Raw genomic sequence first — 13462 nt, forward strand, 5'->3', positions numbered from 1 at the left:
CGCGGATCCACAACAGAACCCGAATACACACACACACGTCAGCAGCGTCTTACGTCAGCGGCGGCACTGAACGCGGATCCACAACAGAACCCGAATACACACACACACACACACACGTCAGCAGCGTCTTACGTCAGCGGCGGCACTGAACGCGGATCCACAACAGAACCCGAATACACACACACACACACACACACACGTCAGCAGCGTCTTACGTCAGCGGCGGCACTGAACGCGGATCCACAACAGAACCCGAATACACACACACACCAGACACACGTCAGCAGCGTCTTACGTCAGCGGCGGCACTGAACGCGGATCCACAACAGAACCCGAATACACACACACACACACACACACACACCAGACACACGTCAGCAGCGTCTTACGTCAGCGGCGACACTGAACGCGGATCCACAACAGAACCCGAATACACACACACACACACCAGACACACGTCAGCAGCGTCTTACGTCAGCAGCGGCACTGAACGCGGATCCACAACAGAACCAGAATACACACACACACCAGACACACGTCAGCAGCGTCTTACGTCAGCGGCGACACTGAACGCGGATCCACAACAGAACCCGAATACACACACACACACACCAGACACACGTCAGCAGCGTCTTACGTCAGCGGCGGCACTGAACGCGGATCCACAACAGAACCCGAATACACACACACACACACACACACACCAGACACACGTCAGCAGCGTCTTACGTCAGCGGCGGCACTGAACGCGGATCCACAACAGAACCGGAAGACAATACAATGCTGAATAAAGTCGTAGTTTTTGTTATTTTTGGACCAAAATGTATTTTCGATGCTTCAAAACATTCTAACTGTTGAAAATTAGTTAGAATGTTCTAACTAATTAAATTGGATTCTAACTAAATAAGTTAGAATCCACTGATGTCACATGGACTACTTTGATGATGTCTTTATTTCCTTTCTGGACAAGGACAGTATACCGTACATACATTTTCAATGGAGGGACAGAAAGCTCTCGGACTCAATCTAAAATATCTTAAACTGTGTCCCGAAGATGGTCTTACGGGCTTGGGACGACATGAGGGTGAGTCATTAATGACATCATTTTCATTTTTGGGTGAACTAACCCTTTAAAAGGACCGTAAGGCCTTTTTTGTTGTTGTATGATATACTTTCAAGAACAAAAAAAAAATTAAGACTAGGATTTGAGAGGCTTGAAACATTTGTGAAATAAAGATAAATGTTTTACCAAGTTCTGATTTGAGGATGATTCTGACAAAAATGTATTTTTCTGCAAGCTTTTTGTCCCAAGGTAAATGTAGGTCTTTCCAAAACGTTCATTTGGAGATTACAAAAGGACATCTGATAACCAAATGATGTAAAGAGTTTATCTAATTCAAAAACTACTGTGGACAAAGTCTTCAAGTTTTTTTATTTTATTTTTTTAAGTTTGTTTAGAGCTTTTTTTTATACAAGTCAAAATCTGCTACGGGGTAATGATGGAACAACAGTTTTAGGTAGTGATTTTCAGTATAATTTACAACAGGATCTGCATTTTCATGGGTTTAAATTAGTGCTGTCACGATTCGACTTTAAAATTGGAGTACTCGATTTTAATAAAATGTATAAACCTAGACCAACACAGGAGAACGCATCAAAATGTTTCTAAAAACACATCAGAATTTGGTGTAAACAACATTAAAGCATGTTTCCGTCCCGGTTCAGGCTGCTGGTGCTGTGATGGTGCCAGGGATATTTGCTTGACACACTTTGGGACCGATATTACTGTATACCCTGCAGGGCTTTTTTCTACTGGCCAAGTCCCAAATTGTCACTAGCCCCACTAGGGTTGGGCAATATGGCCCAAAAATATCATCACAATAAAATGTGTGCCACCATTTTAAATTCAAAATATGTAATCCCCCTTTTACCCCTTCGTGCAGTGACATAATACATATCCAGATATCAGCTTCATATGAAAATGCCTTTTGCTTCTACATGGCAACTGCTAAACCTTTGCTCACGTCACATCAAAAACGGCAGAGAAAGAAAGCATTCTGTGACAGAACAGAAAAAGGAAAATAAGAAAGATTGAAAACAATGTCTAAGTATATAAAGAAAGATTGGGAAAGCTTAACTTAAAATTTTATTACTGAAATACTGAAATAAAGACGTAGTTAACCAACATCTAACAAACTGATGAGAAGTTCAGGAGTAGGGCTATTGTAGAAAAAAAGCGAATAAAATATGCAATAACTCATTAAATAATGTGATATTCCATATGCGACACGATAATGTTCGATAAAGTGTGTAAAATAAATTTAAATTATATTTAAAAACCAACTGGTAATTGATATAGCCAACATGCATGTTCTGTGAGTGCTCACCAACACAGGATTATTGACATAAATGTGTGTATGTGGCCATATAAGCTGCAGAAATGAACTGAAATCTAAAACCTAGAGTCTTCGTAATCTTTTGAAGTATTAAAATCATTCAGTTATTGTAAGCCATTGCGATATACATATCATTTGTACATTTGCGATATTTTGATCATTTCTATATGGTGCAGCCCTATTCAGGTGATATTAATATCAGTTCATTGTGCGTGTCGTTTATGTCTCTGTTAAGCAACAAAAAATTAAAACAATGTATTTATTTTTTTAATGGACATTCAGTTGCTTTACATCAAGAAGATGAATTTATCCCTATTATTGTGCGGCTCCTCATATTTACCGATGCTAATGCTTTGTAAACTTGTCACAATATCATATTTTTCATACCAGTAAAGAGATTTAAAGAGATTTTGAAGTTATAGTTCACCCAAAAATGAAAATTCTGTCATATTTACTTACCCTTATGTCGTTCCAAACCTCTATGACTTTCTTACTTCTGCAGAACACAAAATAAGATACTTTGAAGAATGTTGGTAATCCAACAGTTTTTTACCATTAACTTCCACTGTATGGACGAAAAACACCAAGACATTTCTCAAAATATCTTATTTCGTGTTTCACAGAAGAAAGTAAGTCCTACAGATTTGGAACGACCTGAGAGTAATTGTAATTGATGACAGAAATGTCATTTTTTGGTGAACTATCCCTTTAATGAAACCAACCAAACTCTCTTGATTTAACGAATCTATTAAAAAATAAGCGAATAGATCATTAAGTACAATTAATTGTGGAATTTCTTTTTTGACCTCACAAGTGTTATTGGCAAGTTTGACTTTTCACATTTCAAAATATAATTCTGACATATTACCTATTTTATGTAAAATTTCTCAGTACTTTTTACACCCCAGTTCATTCCAGGGTTTAAACTCAGACCTTCAAGCCAGCGGCTCATGCTTTGATGTTGTGTGTGCACAAAAAGGGAATAGCAAAGAGAGCACATATGGGGCTCACATCAGGATTTATAAAATCTCCTTGGCAAAGAACTTAGCAGATGTAGGGTTTGATCAATTAAAAAATATATATTGTGTGCCAACAAAAAATTGCCATTTTGCTACGATGAATTACACAGATTTCTGCATGGTCTATATCTGCTATGCGACCACAAAACAAGACGACACCCACCTGTCCACCACCTCTCCTTTTCTCTCACGGGCAATCATGTCTAGTAAGGTCTGCCTTAGATGGTCCCGAATGCAGCCGTATCGAACCACCTGGTCTCTGAAGATGATGAGACCTAGATTATAGACGTTCTCTACATTATTCTGCTGAACATACACCCGGTCCTATACAAAGACAGAAGGGGAGACAGAGAGAGAGGGATAAAGCTAATAAAGGAGATAAAGCTCTTCTCCGAGCAACAGTCAAATTAGTTGGAAACATGCACAACCACCCAGCAGGAGAAACTAAAATATATCTGCAGTTCCTGGAAGACATTCCAGTGCTTGCGAGGCAGCAAAAGAAGAGCTAAAGTTGATCAGGAACTTTTGTTCAGCTTTTATTAATCATGATTTCTCAAAATGGTGCGCTTGTGTGCTTTTCCTGGACGTGAGGGCGTTAACCGCTGCTCTCATACACTCTTGTGAATGCGTACAGGAGAGAAATGTTATTATTATATATTTAGGTTGATAAATAAATTACATTTCGGTTTGTTGTTCAACAAACCGTATCATGCCTTCACTTGGAACATAAGGCACAAGTCGCACGCGATTATTTCATGATACTTTTGCATCTTTTTTTAAAGGGATGGTTCACCCAATAATGACAGTCCTATCATCATTTGCTCACCCTCATGTTAATCCAAACATGCAAGACCTTATTTCTTGAGAAACACAAAGGATATTTTGAAAAATGTCTCAGTTTTTGTCCACACAATGAAAGTCAACGGTGTCCAATCTTGTTTGGCCTCAACCTCTCTCGTGTGCCGCAGAAGGAATCCCATCTTTATGTGAACTCCAGGAAAAATTGTGGTTACAAAATATGGTCAAAATACAAAATGTATAATCGCGTATGAAACGTGGCTTTTCATTTGCTGAAGAAAAGATGCGTTCTTCAGGAGCGCATTCATCCCTGCCACAGTCAGATCCCAACTGGATGATTTCTAGTCATTTCTAGTTATCTTAGGGGGAGTTGCATTGCTGCAGTTGTCTCACCCTCATGTCACTATAAAATGTCACTATAGCATGAAGGTTGAATAAGTAAATGAATCCACACAGATAAACGGATCAAAAACACATGCAAATGGCTTCAGATCACCACAGATGTTCTCTCGCATTTAGAGTCGATGAAGCCGTCTACATCGCTAACGCGCAGCTGGAGATGTAGTTTGGCACACCACTCGCTCAATACAGCTTTGACATGAAAAACAAGCCACGTAATATTTACAAGGTTTGTAAGCTTTAAGCAATATACTTCGGTTTTTTTTATGCGTATGCGCAAAGTGGAAGGCACAGCCTGGCAAAGTATTCTTCAATATATAAATATACTATATATATCTTTGTATTCTTGCTTGCTAGAGTTGTACAAATGAGGGTACTTTCTAACCTCTTCACACAAGCTCTTGTCTGTGTCAGCCTCCATTGTCGCTGTAGCTTGCATGTGTTACGGTCTGTTCTGTTCATGCAGTTCTTCTTCGACTACCATGTGAATCGACGCCCCCAGGGCACGGTTGGCACCTTGTGGATAAACTAATTACCGCAATTTTTTTTTAAATGCGCATGTGTGACCTGCAGGTACACGTAAAAGTTAACTTTTTTTTTTTTTTTTTGCATCCAGCGCAGCACATATATGGCACAAGTAATTGATCCCCAGTCTGAAAGACTAATTTTCATCGGTTTTTAACCATCGCTTCCAAATCCTTACGGTTAAATAATAATGCCCATTTTAATTCTGGTTAATCGTGAAATTGGATAATCACGGCATCCCGATTCCCTAGTCACGATCGCAGTGTGTGGTTTTTCAAACGTCAGCCGAGCGGCACCCATTCACTTGCATTATATACTGTATATGGCCTCATATAGGCATATTCAATTCCCCCCAAAAATTGTTTGTGTTTATCTGGAGACAGAAAGTCATAAACATTGGGGATGGCATGAGAGCGAGTAAATGATGAGAGAATTTTAATTTTTAGGTGAACAATCGCTTTTAGTTACCTTAAAGGTGCATTGCGCAACATTTCATGTTAAAAATACCTGTTTTTCTAACCCATACATGCTTAAACAATTGCCTGATGGGCTGAATGAGCCCTTCTCTGATCACTGCGATTGCCTCTATAATCCTGTACAGTAAAATAAATAAGAGGGATTCGGGCCGGAACGTGAGACTGGGCGTGACGTCATGCGCGTTCACGCTCCCCTGGCTATGTTTGGCAGGTTTGTGTATTCGCCGCCATTCTCCGTATTAGCGAAGACAACTCGAGCGACAAAACTTCAGTCAACTTTCGACAAAAGTAGAAGATGGATTCAAAGAGGATTCAAGAACTACCGGCTTGTAGTTCATAAACCCCAACGCAAACTCCACGCAAGACAAAGACAGTAAGGCAGTTTCGCTTGTTGCCAGAGGGGGGCATAGTTCTACAAAAACTCAGAGAGGTGCGCAATGCATCTTTAAGGTTGTCATCAATTATGTTAGCATAATTTATTAAGTATTCTGTTATGCATTACTGCAAAGTCCTTAGAAACCATTTCACTCCCAAAAAAATTAAGAGTGTGTTCACAAATGTAGTTCGATACGGCTTGGTCCGTAACAAAAATAATAATAATAATAATTTAGTCCTGGTCTGCTTAGCGTTCAGTTTGGCATTTTTATCACCGAACCTAAAGGCATAGGGATACATTCACAACCTGATTGGTCGGCTTTTATGACGTATTGCCTATTTTGAGACGAAACTCACTGAACATCCAAAACAATGCTGTGTGCTGTGAGACTAAACGCTCCCGCTGTATGTGCATAGCCTGCATGTCATGGTATTTTGACCGGATGAGAACTCGTGAAGAGCTTATGTGTAAAAGCGTCAGGAATCCCTCCGTCACACAGACACAAAGATCTGCCAGTACCGAACTGATGGCAACATCACGACTATGACGAGAAAAAAAACGATATGCGTGAGCATTGTGTCCTTTTTAGGGTCTCATCTTCCTGTTTTTTGGTTCGTTTACATGAACCACACGCATCAGAGTTTGTTTTAATCGAACCAAACATGCCAAGTGTGAACACACCAGAACAGGCCCCTTAATTGAGGACGAGGGAGTACAGAGGCACATTTTAAGTCTTGTTCGTAAGAGTAACTGATGGATTATAGTGGCTTCAGTGGGTGTTTTTTCTGTGTTCTTTTCGAAGAATGTCTTTTTGTTTTTTTGTTTACAGTCGCACACATAGTGCCGTGACATGGGGCATCTCAAGAGGTATCGAACGACAAGAGAATTAAAATGAGAATTACAACTAGAAAACAATGCACCTAACCAGAATTTTTGAGGAATTATCAAAACAGTGATGCCTTGCAAGCCCTGTGATAAGCTACCATTCACACAGACAAGTACCAAGTCGAAAATCAAACCACACACAATGAAAGGTTGCCATGAGGACCCACCATGTACATCAAGATGTCTCTGATCATCACCATAGCCGTCTGGTGGTCGTTCCAGGCTTGATTCAGTGTTTGCAGAAAGTTGTTATTCAGGGAGTTTAACACATCCTCGCGTACCTTTTAAAGGACAAAAAAAAAAGATATAAGGGAAGGATAAACAACCTGCTAATTCATATCAACCCAGCAAGCAGAAACCCAACTTGGTGTAATTCATTAACGAAGCATTATCTTTCTTTTTCAACTTAAACACATGACATACATTAAAAATCACACCTTAAACCCACTTAAGAGAGTCGCTCTTATTTCATTAATCCAATAATGCCTGTTCACACCAAAACATTTTCATTTGAATGAATGTCTGTTAACGTGTCTGTGCTGTGCAGACCAACACACACATTCACCGTCAATGTGACAGATTATTTTTATTCTAATTTCTAATTCTTTTTGCTAAAGGACAATGAAAAGCAGAGGAAAATACAGAACCGGATCTCTTGTTTCTGTGAAATCTGAACGGCTGTTGGAAAACACGTAAATAATATTTGACCTAATTTCTTCAGAAGAGTGTCAGAAACAAAGTTAAGCACCGCTGGACTTCTGCTTTTCCAGAAGCGCCACCTACAGTATTATTATTAATGTATTGTAAATTGTCCTATTGTATGCTGTCTTGATGTAAAATCAATTGCCCTTCGGGGACATATACAAATAAAGTAAGTAAGTAAGTCACATGCGAAAATTCAACAATCTCCTCCACACATTACTTTCTACTAGGGCTGCGCGATTTGGAGAAAATGTCATATTGCGATTATTGAGGTCAATATTGCGGTATAATAAATAAATGGTTTCATGAGCCAACTTGCTTGGTTCTAAAGCAAAATGCACACACAGATTAGTGATAATTCTGAAATGTGTATTTCTCAACTCAAAATAGCAACAACTAAATGATTGATAACATCTATAATGATGTTATCAATCACCCCCTTCCTCCCCCTCCTGTCTAACGGGTAGGACATATACATAAATTGAATAAAGTTATCAAACAGTCTGCACTGCATAAATTATAAATTATATAGACTAATCCTTATTAAAGCAACAAAAGTTCTTTAGTCAAGAGCACTGAATAATTTTCTCTGTTCCCTTTGTTCTTTGATTAACTTTACTGACAGAAAGCTTTATTGGCTGCTGGCCCTTTAAGAGCAGCCGCTGTTAACAGAACTCTTTACGTCCATCATAAGACTGCTCTTATGTTATGAAGATACTCGACAAAACAACATTTTGGCATAATTGTGTGTGTTATTGTTCGTTCAAGCGCGAAAGAGAGCTGTATTCTGGCGCGTATGATACTGGCGCGCGTCTTTCTGTGAGTCACTGTCGGGACATTCACATGCAGCGCGCTCTTTTGACTTGACTTGTTGAATGGTTTAAAGGCATTCGCACGACTAAGAGCCAGAGGGATCATAACACTAGCCAAAGGATGACAAAAAAATAAGAGATGCTGCGTTAATTGCGTTAACAGCCCTAATTTCTTTGTTTATTTCATATAAAATCGCAGCATTTTGCGTCATATAATCGCATAGGCTTGACATCGCGATTGCGATATGATTAATCGTGCAGCGCTACTTTCTACCCCCTGATATCCCTCTTCCACTGAACTGGTGCTGAATCTGTAGCTTAAACAGCACAGAATCGCATTAGCAACACCAAGGCCATAGGATAACATTAGGCATAAAAAAAAAAAAAGTTTGGTTCCGGTTTGTTGGCAGTTGAGGTCATGGGTCGGTAGGGATTTTTTTTTTTTTTTTTTTTTTTTTTTAGTGGCAGCAGCAAGGGATAGGTAGGAAATTATTCAGGGCTCGACCTTAAGCCTTTTCATGTGCTTGCCCTCCGAACAAGTAAATCTGTCATTCACTTGTCAGAGTAAAAAAGTTGCTTGTCCGGATTTTTTTTAAATTTTTAATTTATTTATTCTGAAGCAATGTTCTCATCAGTGTTCAATCAGCTTTGATAATTAAATTGGCATATTGTAATATCTGCACCTTTGAAGGGCATCCCCTCCCCCAATCTTATTAAATGCCCTATAGTGTCGTCTTATTCTAAATAATTGAATTTATTGATCAAATTTAGGAATTTAAAATGAAAGATGAAGCATACTGTTACCCTAAGTAGGGCTGATCAAATTAAATAATTTACACTGAAAAATTACAATTGCATAAAATAATGTTATGAAATTTATTTAAATGTACAAATAAGAAACATCGGAAAGAAGACATACTAGGCTACTTATAAACATAAGACTAAACTGCCAATAGGTGGCGGCAGGCGGCCGTATTAATGAGTGAGTCATTGATTCATTAATTCAAACAATTCGTTTAAACGGTTGATTCATTCAAGAATGAGACAGATGTTAATGAATGGGTCATTGAATCTTTGACTCAACCGATTCGGTCAAAATGCTGAATCATTCAGTAATGAAAACAGGTTGAGTGTTCCTGTGAGATGCGCCGTGGTTCTGCTGTGATTTTTGTTTGGAACTATTTTCGCTGCAGAAACAGAACAAAAACAGCCAATATTTCATCTAAAATGTAAGTGACTTAATTGTAACTGTTTATTGAACTGTTGTAGGAAATCAATGTCACATTGTGATATGGTATTCAGGAAAAATAATTGAGGCTGCTTAACACATATGTTAAAATATAGAAACTCCACATTTAGATTTGTTTATAGGCAGTATGTTGTTAACTGAGTGTGTGTATGTGTGCTGCGCTCATGTGTGTAGATTTCTCCTCGAGAGGCTGCGCGAGCGTCAACAGCGCACCTCACCGTCAGCAGGCTAATGCATTTATTATCCACAATCGATCGCAACTTACAATAATTGTAATAAGATCATTCTCTCGGTTTAGTGATTCTCTAGTTATTTGTTTGTTTGTTATTGATGTTCTAATCAGGCTACTTGTCCGTTCGGGCAAGTAAAATTCTCTTTTACTTGTCCTTCAAAAATCCATTTGTCGCGGACAAGTTAGACGGGCTCTGGAGATACGAAGCGCGGCAGGTTAGAGTGTTTTGGATTGCATAAAATAATAAAAGAAACGAACAAATACATGGCGAAAGAAGTGGTAGACAGCAGAAGAGGGTATTGGGATTTGGGATGATTTTTAATGAAACTTGGGAGGCGGATGGAGGTTACTCTGTAACTCATCATGTGGTGTGTGCGTGCCTATGAATGCATGCATTTGTATGTGTGCGTATATGAATAAAAGTGTCCTTAATGACAAAAAAAAAACAAAAAAAACTTGTAGCCTATATGTATTATAGTTCAGTTTGACGAACGATGTGTGAACGACCATGTAGCTGCCTCGTTTGTTTTGCTGGAGGACAACAGATGGCATCTTGCATCGCGTGCTGTACAAAAACGTAAATTTAATTATAGTTCGCCTCAAAGTTTTTTATTTGTGTATTTATTTAATTTTTATTATTTCTTCCCCAAGCTCATAAAATAAATTTGGGTCGCACATAAATTGACAGGGTCGGTCGGAAACCGGAACCAAACAAATTTTTTTTTTAAGCCTTATCAGTAAATGCATGAACTTTGGACAAAAGCATCTGCCAAATGCATAAATGTTCTTGTGCCAGATCCAGTACTCGGCCAGGGGATCTGAGAACTGTGGAAATGCACAGAATGGTTCCAGATCAGACACCAGAACCCTCATGGTGGAAAAGAGGAACGACAGACACATATGGCTCTTACTTTGTTGATGAGATGTTCTGTGACCACCTCCCTTAAGCCTGTGTAGAGCTTCTCTCCGTGTTTGTGAAGGACCATGGTGTAGGCGTTCCTGTAGAGCTCCTCGAAGCTCAGCCCACTGTTGTTTTTCCTCTGGATCTCCTGAATGGCATTTTTCAAGAGATCCCAGATGTTGTTGACATATTTCTCATCCATGGTCATCTGTAATGAAGTGGAGATCAAATAAGTGGTGGAACCATTAACAGAGAAAAGGTGATACAGGTTGCTCAAAACTTTTGATAATATTGTGATAATGAAGGTTGCCCGATTCAAAATATTAAGCAGCATCATCAGATTCAGTACATAAGGCTTACAGAAGCAGTACCTTCCTCTTGCTATGAGTCAGCATAACCTTGAATTGGTAACGTATTACCAACCTAAATTAGATATTAAATTAATACAAAATGTAAACAAATGTGTGAATATGATTGCATTACTTAAAACAACAACAGACAAAGCGCATTTTTCTAAAAGAAAGATAACACAAACACCCTTGTCAAGCAGAACATCTCACGAAAAGACACAATTACTGTGCCATTTTCTGGTTGTCATGGAAAACGTCCATGGTTAATATGATACAACACTACATACTGCAGCTATGTAATGGTCACTCTACTTAGTCTGGGACACCTGTGTGAACTTTAGGCGACGGCTCAGAGAAGTTAGTTCTAAGAAAATATATAGTATCAATGTATTGGACAAAACTTACTTCAATGTTTTATGACACTCGTACAATAACATTGTAGCTTACTATATCCATAGTCTACTGAGGCAATGCAGAAGTCTTGGCCAACAGGTGATAAAGGGGAGCTGTCTCAATGTTTGAGTATCTTAAAACAGGTGTGTGTCCTGAGGTAGTCTATATTTGCTTAAAATCAAACTGAAATATCAATTGAATATTCAGCTCAAACAGTTCAGATCAATAGATGTGATTCAGAACAAAAATGCTCGTCAGGATCGGTTTATATTGGTTTTACAGTATTGAGTGTTTAGACCAGGCCAACTGTAAACATCACACACACTCTTGCAGCATTAGTGCTAGTGAACTTGTTTCTTCGCTGGCAATAACTAAACGCTCACTAGAAGCGTGTCACATCACAGGTGCATTATGCGCTGGCCATGTGTGACATATACATTAGACAACGATACATCATGGAAAAAGTTATCATAGACAAATCAATCTGCCAAAAACAACATTACTATAACAAATCTGTTTGATTAGTGTTTAACTCAAATTTACCGGTGATTGTATATGCTCACTGAGGAGCTCTGCAGCAGTGAAATCATTGTATTTGGGTAGCTTAATCGCGCATTTATTTATGATTATCTCTAACTTACTGCTGTTAAACAGGTTAGCCAGCTAACAGGCTCGTTGGGTTATGTCATTGTGACCAAAAACAAAAAACAACGCAAGAGATTCTAAATCTAGATCAACCTGACACTCCTCTCATGATGGTTATTTGATTACTTGTGGGATTTGGGAAAACATCGAGGCAGTGTGAAGGGATTTGTCCACATAGGCCTGTCAGCTTGGATCCTCGGAGCTCGAGTGAATGTTCCGCCGGCTCTGAACGCTCATACTCACAGGAAAGGCTCGTATCCTCATCTTGGTGTCTTTTTTAGTGCCCCCTTTGCTGAGATTTGACATGTCTGGCTTATTCCCCGCCGTTGTCTCCTTTCACATGAAAGTCTTCTCTGACAAAAGACGGGGGACACGTATACTGAGGCAGCGCTGAGCCACCACTTGACCTTCTTTACGAGTCTCACTCTTCGGACTTGTTGACAACCGCTTCGCGTTCTGCTACTTTCGGGCTCTAGTGATGGCGGACGCGCAAATCCCACAGATTCTCAACACTGAGGTGAACTCACGCGAGATCTTATACTGCACATTTGAAGATATGACTAGTAGCCCATTAAATATTGGTAGCCCTCAATATTTTAGAAACTTGTACTTAATTAATAACTGTATTTCGGATTATGTAAATGTTATTGGCTAAAGACTGTGCCCAACAAGTTAGGGGTTTTCAAATTAGGGTCTGCTGACCCTCAGGGGACCGCAAGGGGGTGACAAGGCTAGAGAAAACATTTACAAAAAATAAATAAATAAATAATAATAATAATAAATAAATGAGTAAATCGATAAATTAGATCTAAATAAATACATAAATAAATAATATTATTTAAAAAAAATATATGAGTTAGTTGTGTATCCATTAAATAGATTAAATTAGATTAAAATAAATCAATAAAAACAATATTAATATAAATAAATACAAATTGTATTAACATTAAATAATCAAAAAATAACTTTAAATTTAGATTTATAATATTAAATTTTAATGTGTATAAAAACTGGATGTTTATAAAATACAGATGCCATATCAATTTTAGGGTGGGTCCCCCTCACACAGTGATGATCATATTTGGGGGTCCATGGCATCTAAAAGATTGCAAACCCCTGCAGTAACAAAGTTGCATTCCTCATGGAGGCACTTGACCGCCCAGAAATGCTCATTTTTGAGTCATATCCTCATGTCATGTTGTCTAATTCGAGGGGTTGGTGCACACCTAATATTTCCAAAGATTAGTAGCTGCTATACAAATGGAAATCTGTCCTAACAATTGCTATAAATAACATATCTTCAT

General features: G+C 38.6%; 1 protein-coding gene across 1 annotated transcript in view; it reads right to left on the minus strand.

The window, feature by feature from the left end:
* cul3b (cullin 3b) overlaps positions 1-12650 on the minus strand; it is a 48559-nt gene extending 35909 nt beyond the window's left edge. Inside the window, exons 1-4 of the mRNA XM_056270783.1 lie at positions 12402-12650; positions 10781-10978; positions 7042-7155; positions 3579-3739 (exon numbers count right to left, since the gene is read on the minus strand). Of these exons, the coding sequence (XP_056126758.1) occupies positions 3579-3739; positions 7042-7155; positions 10781-10978; positions 12402-12464 (536 nt within the window). The 5' untranslated portion in view covers positions 12465-12650. The remainder of the gene's footprint in view (positions 1-3578; positions 3740-7041; positions 7156-10780; positions 10979-12401) is intronic.
* Between the last annotated feature and the right edge of the window lie 812 nt (positions 12651-13462).

Source organism: Rhinichthys klamathensis, unplaced genomic scaffold, assembly GCF_029890125.1.
Source record: "Rhinichthys klamathensis goyatoka isolate OS25496 unplaced genomic scaffold, OSU_Roscu_1.1 h1tg000014l_1, whole genome shotgun sequence".
Taxonomy (NCBI): domain Eukaryota; kingdom Metazoa; phylum Chordata; class Actinopteri; order Cypriniformes; family Leuciscidae; genus Rhinichthys; species Rhinichthys klamathensis.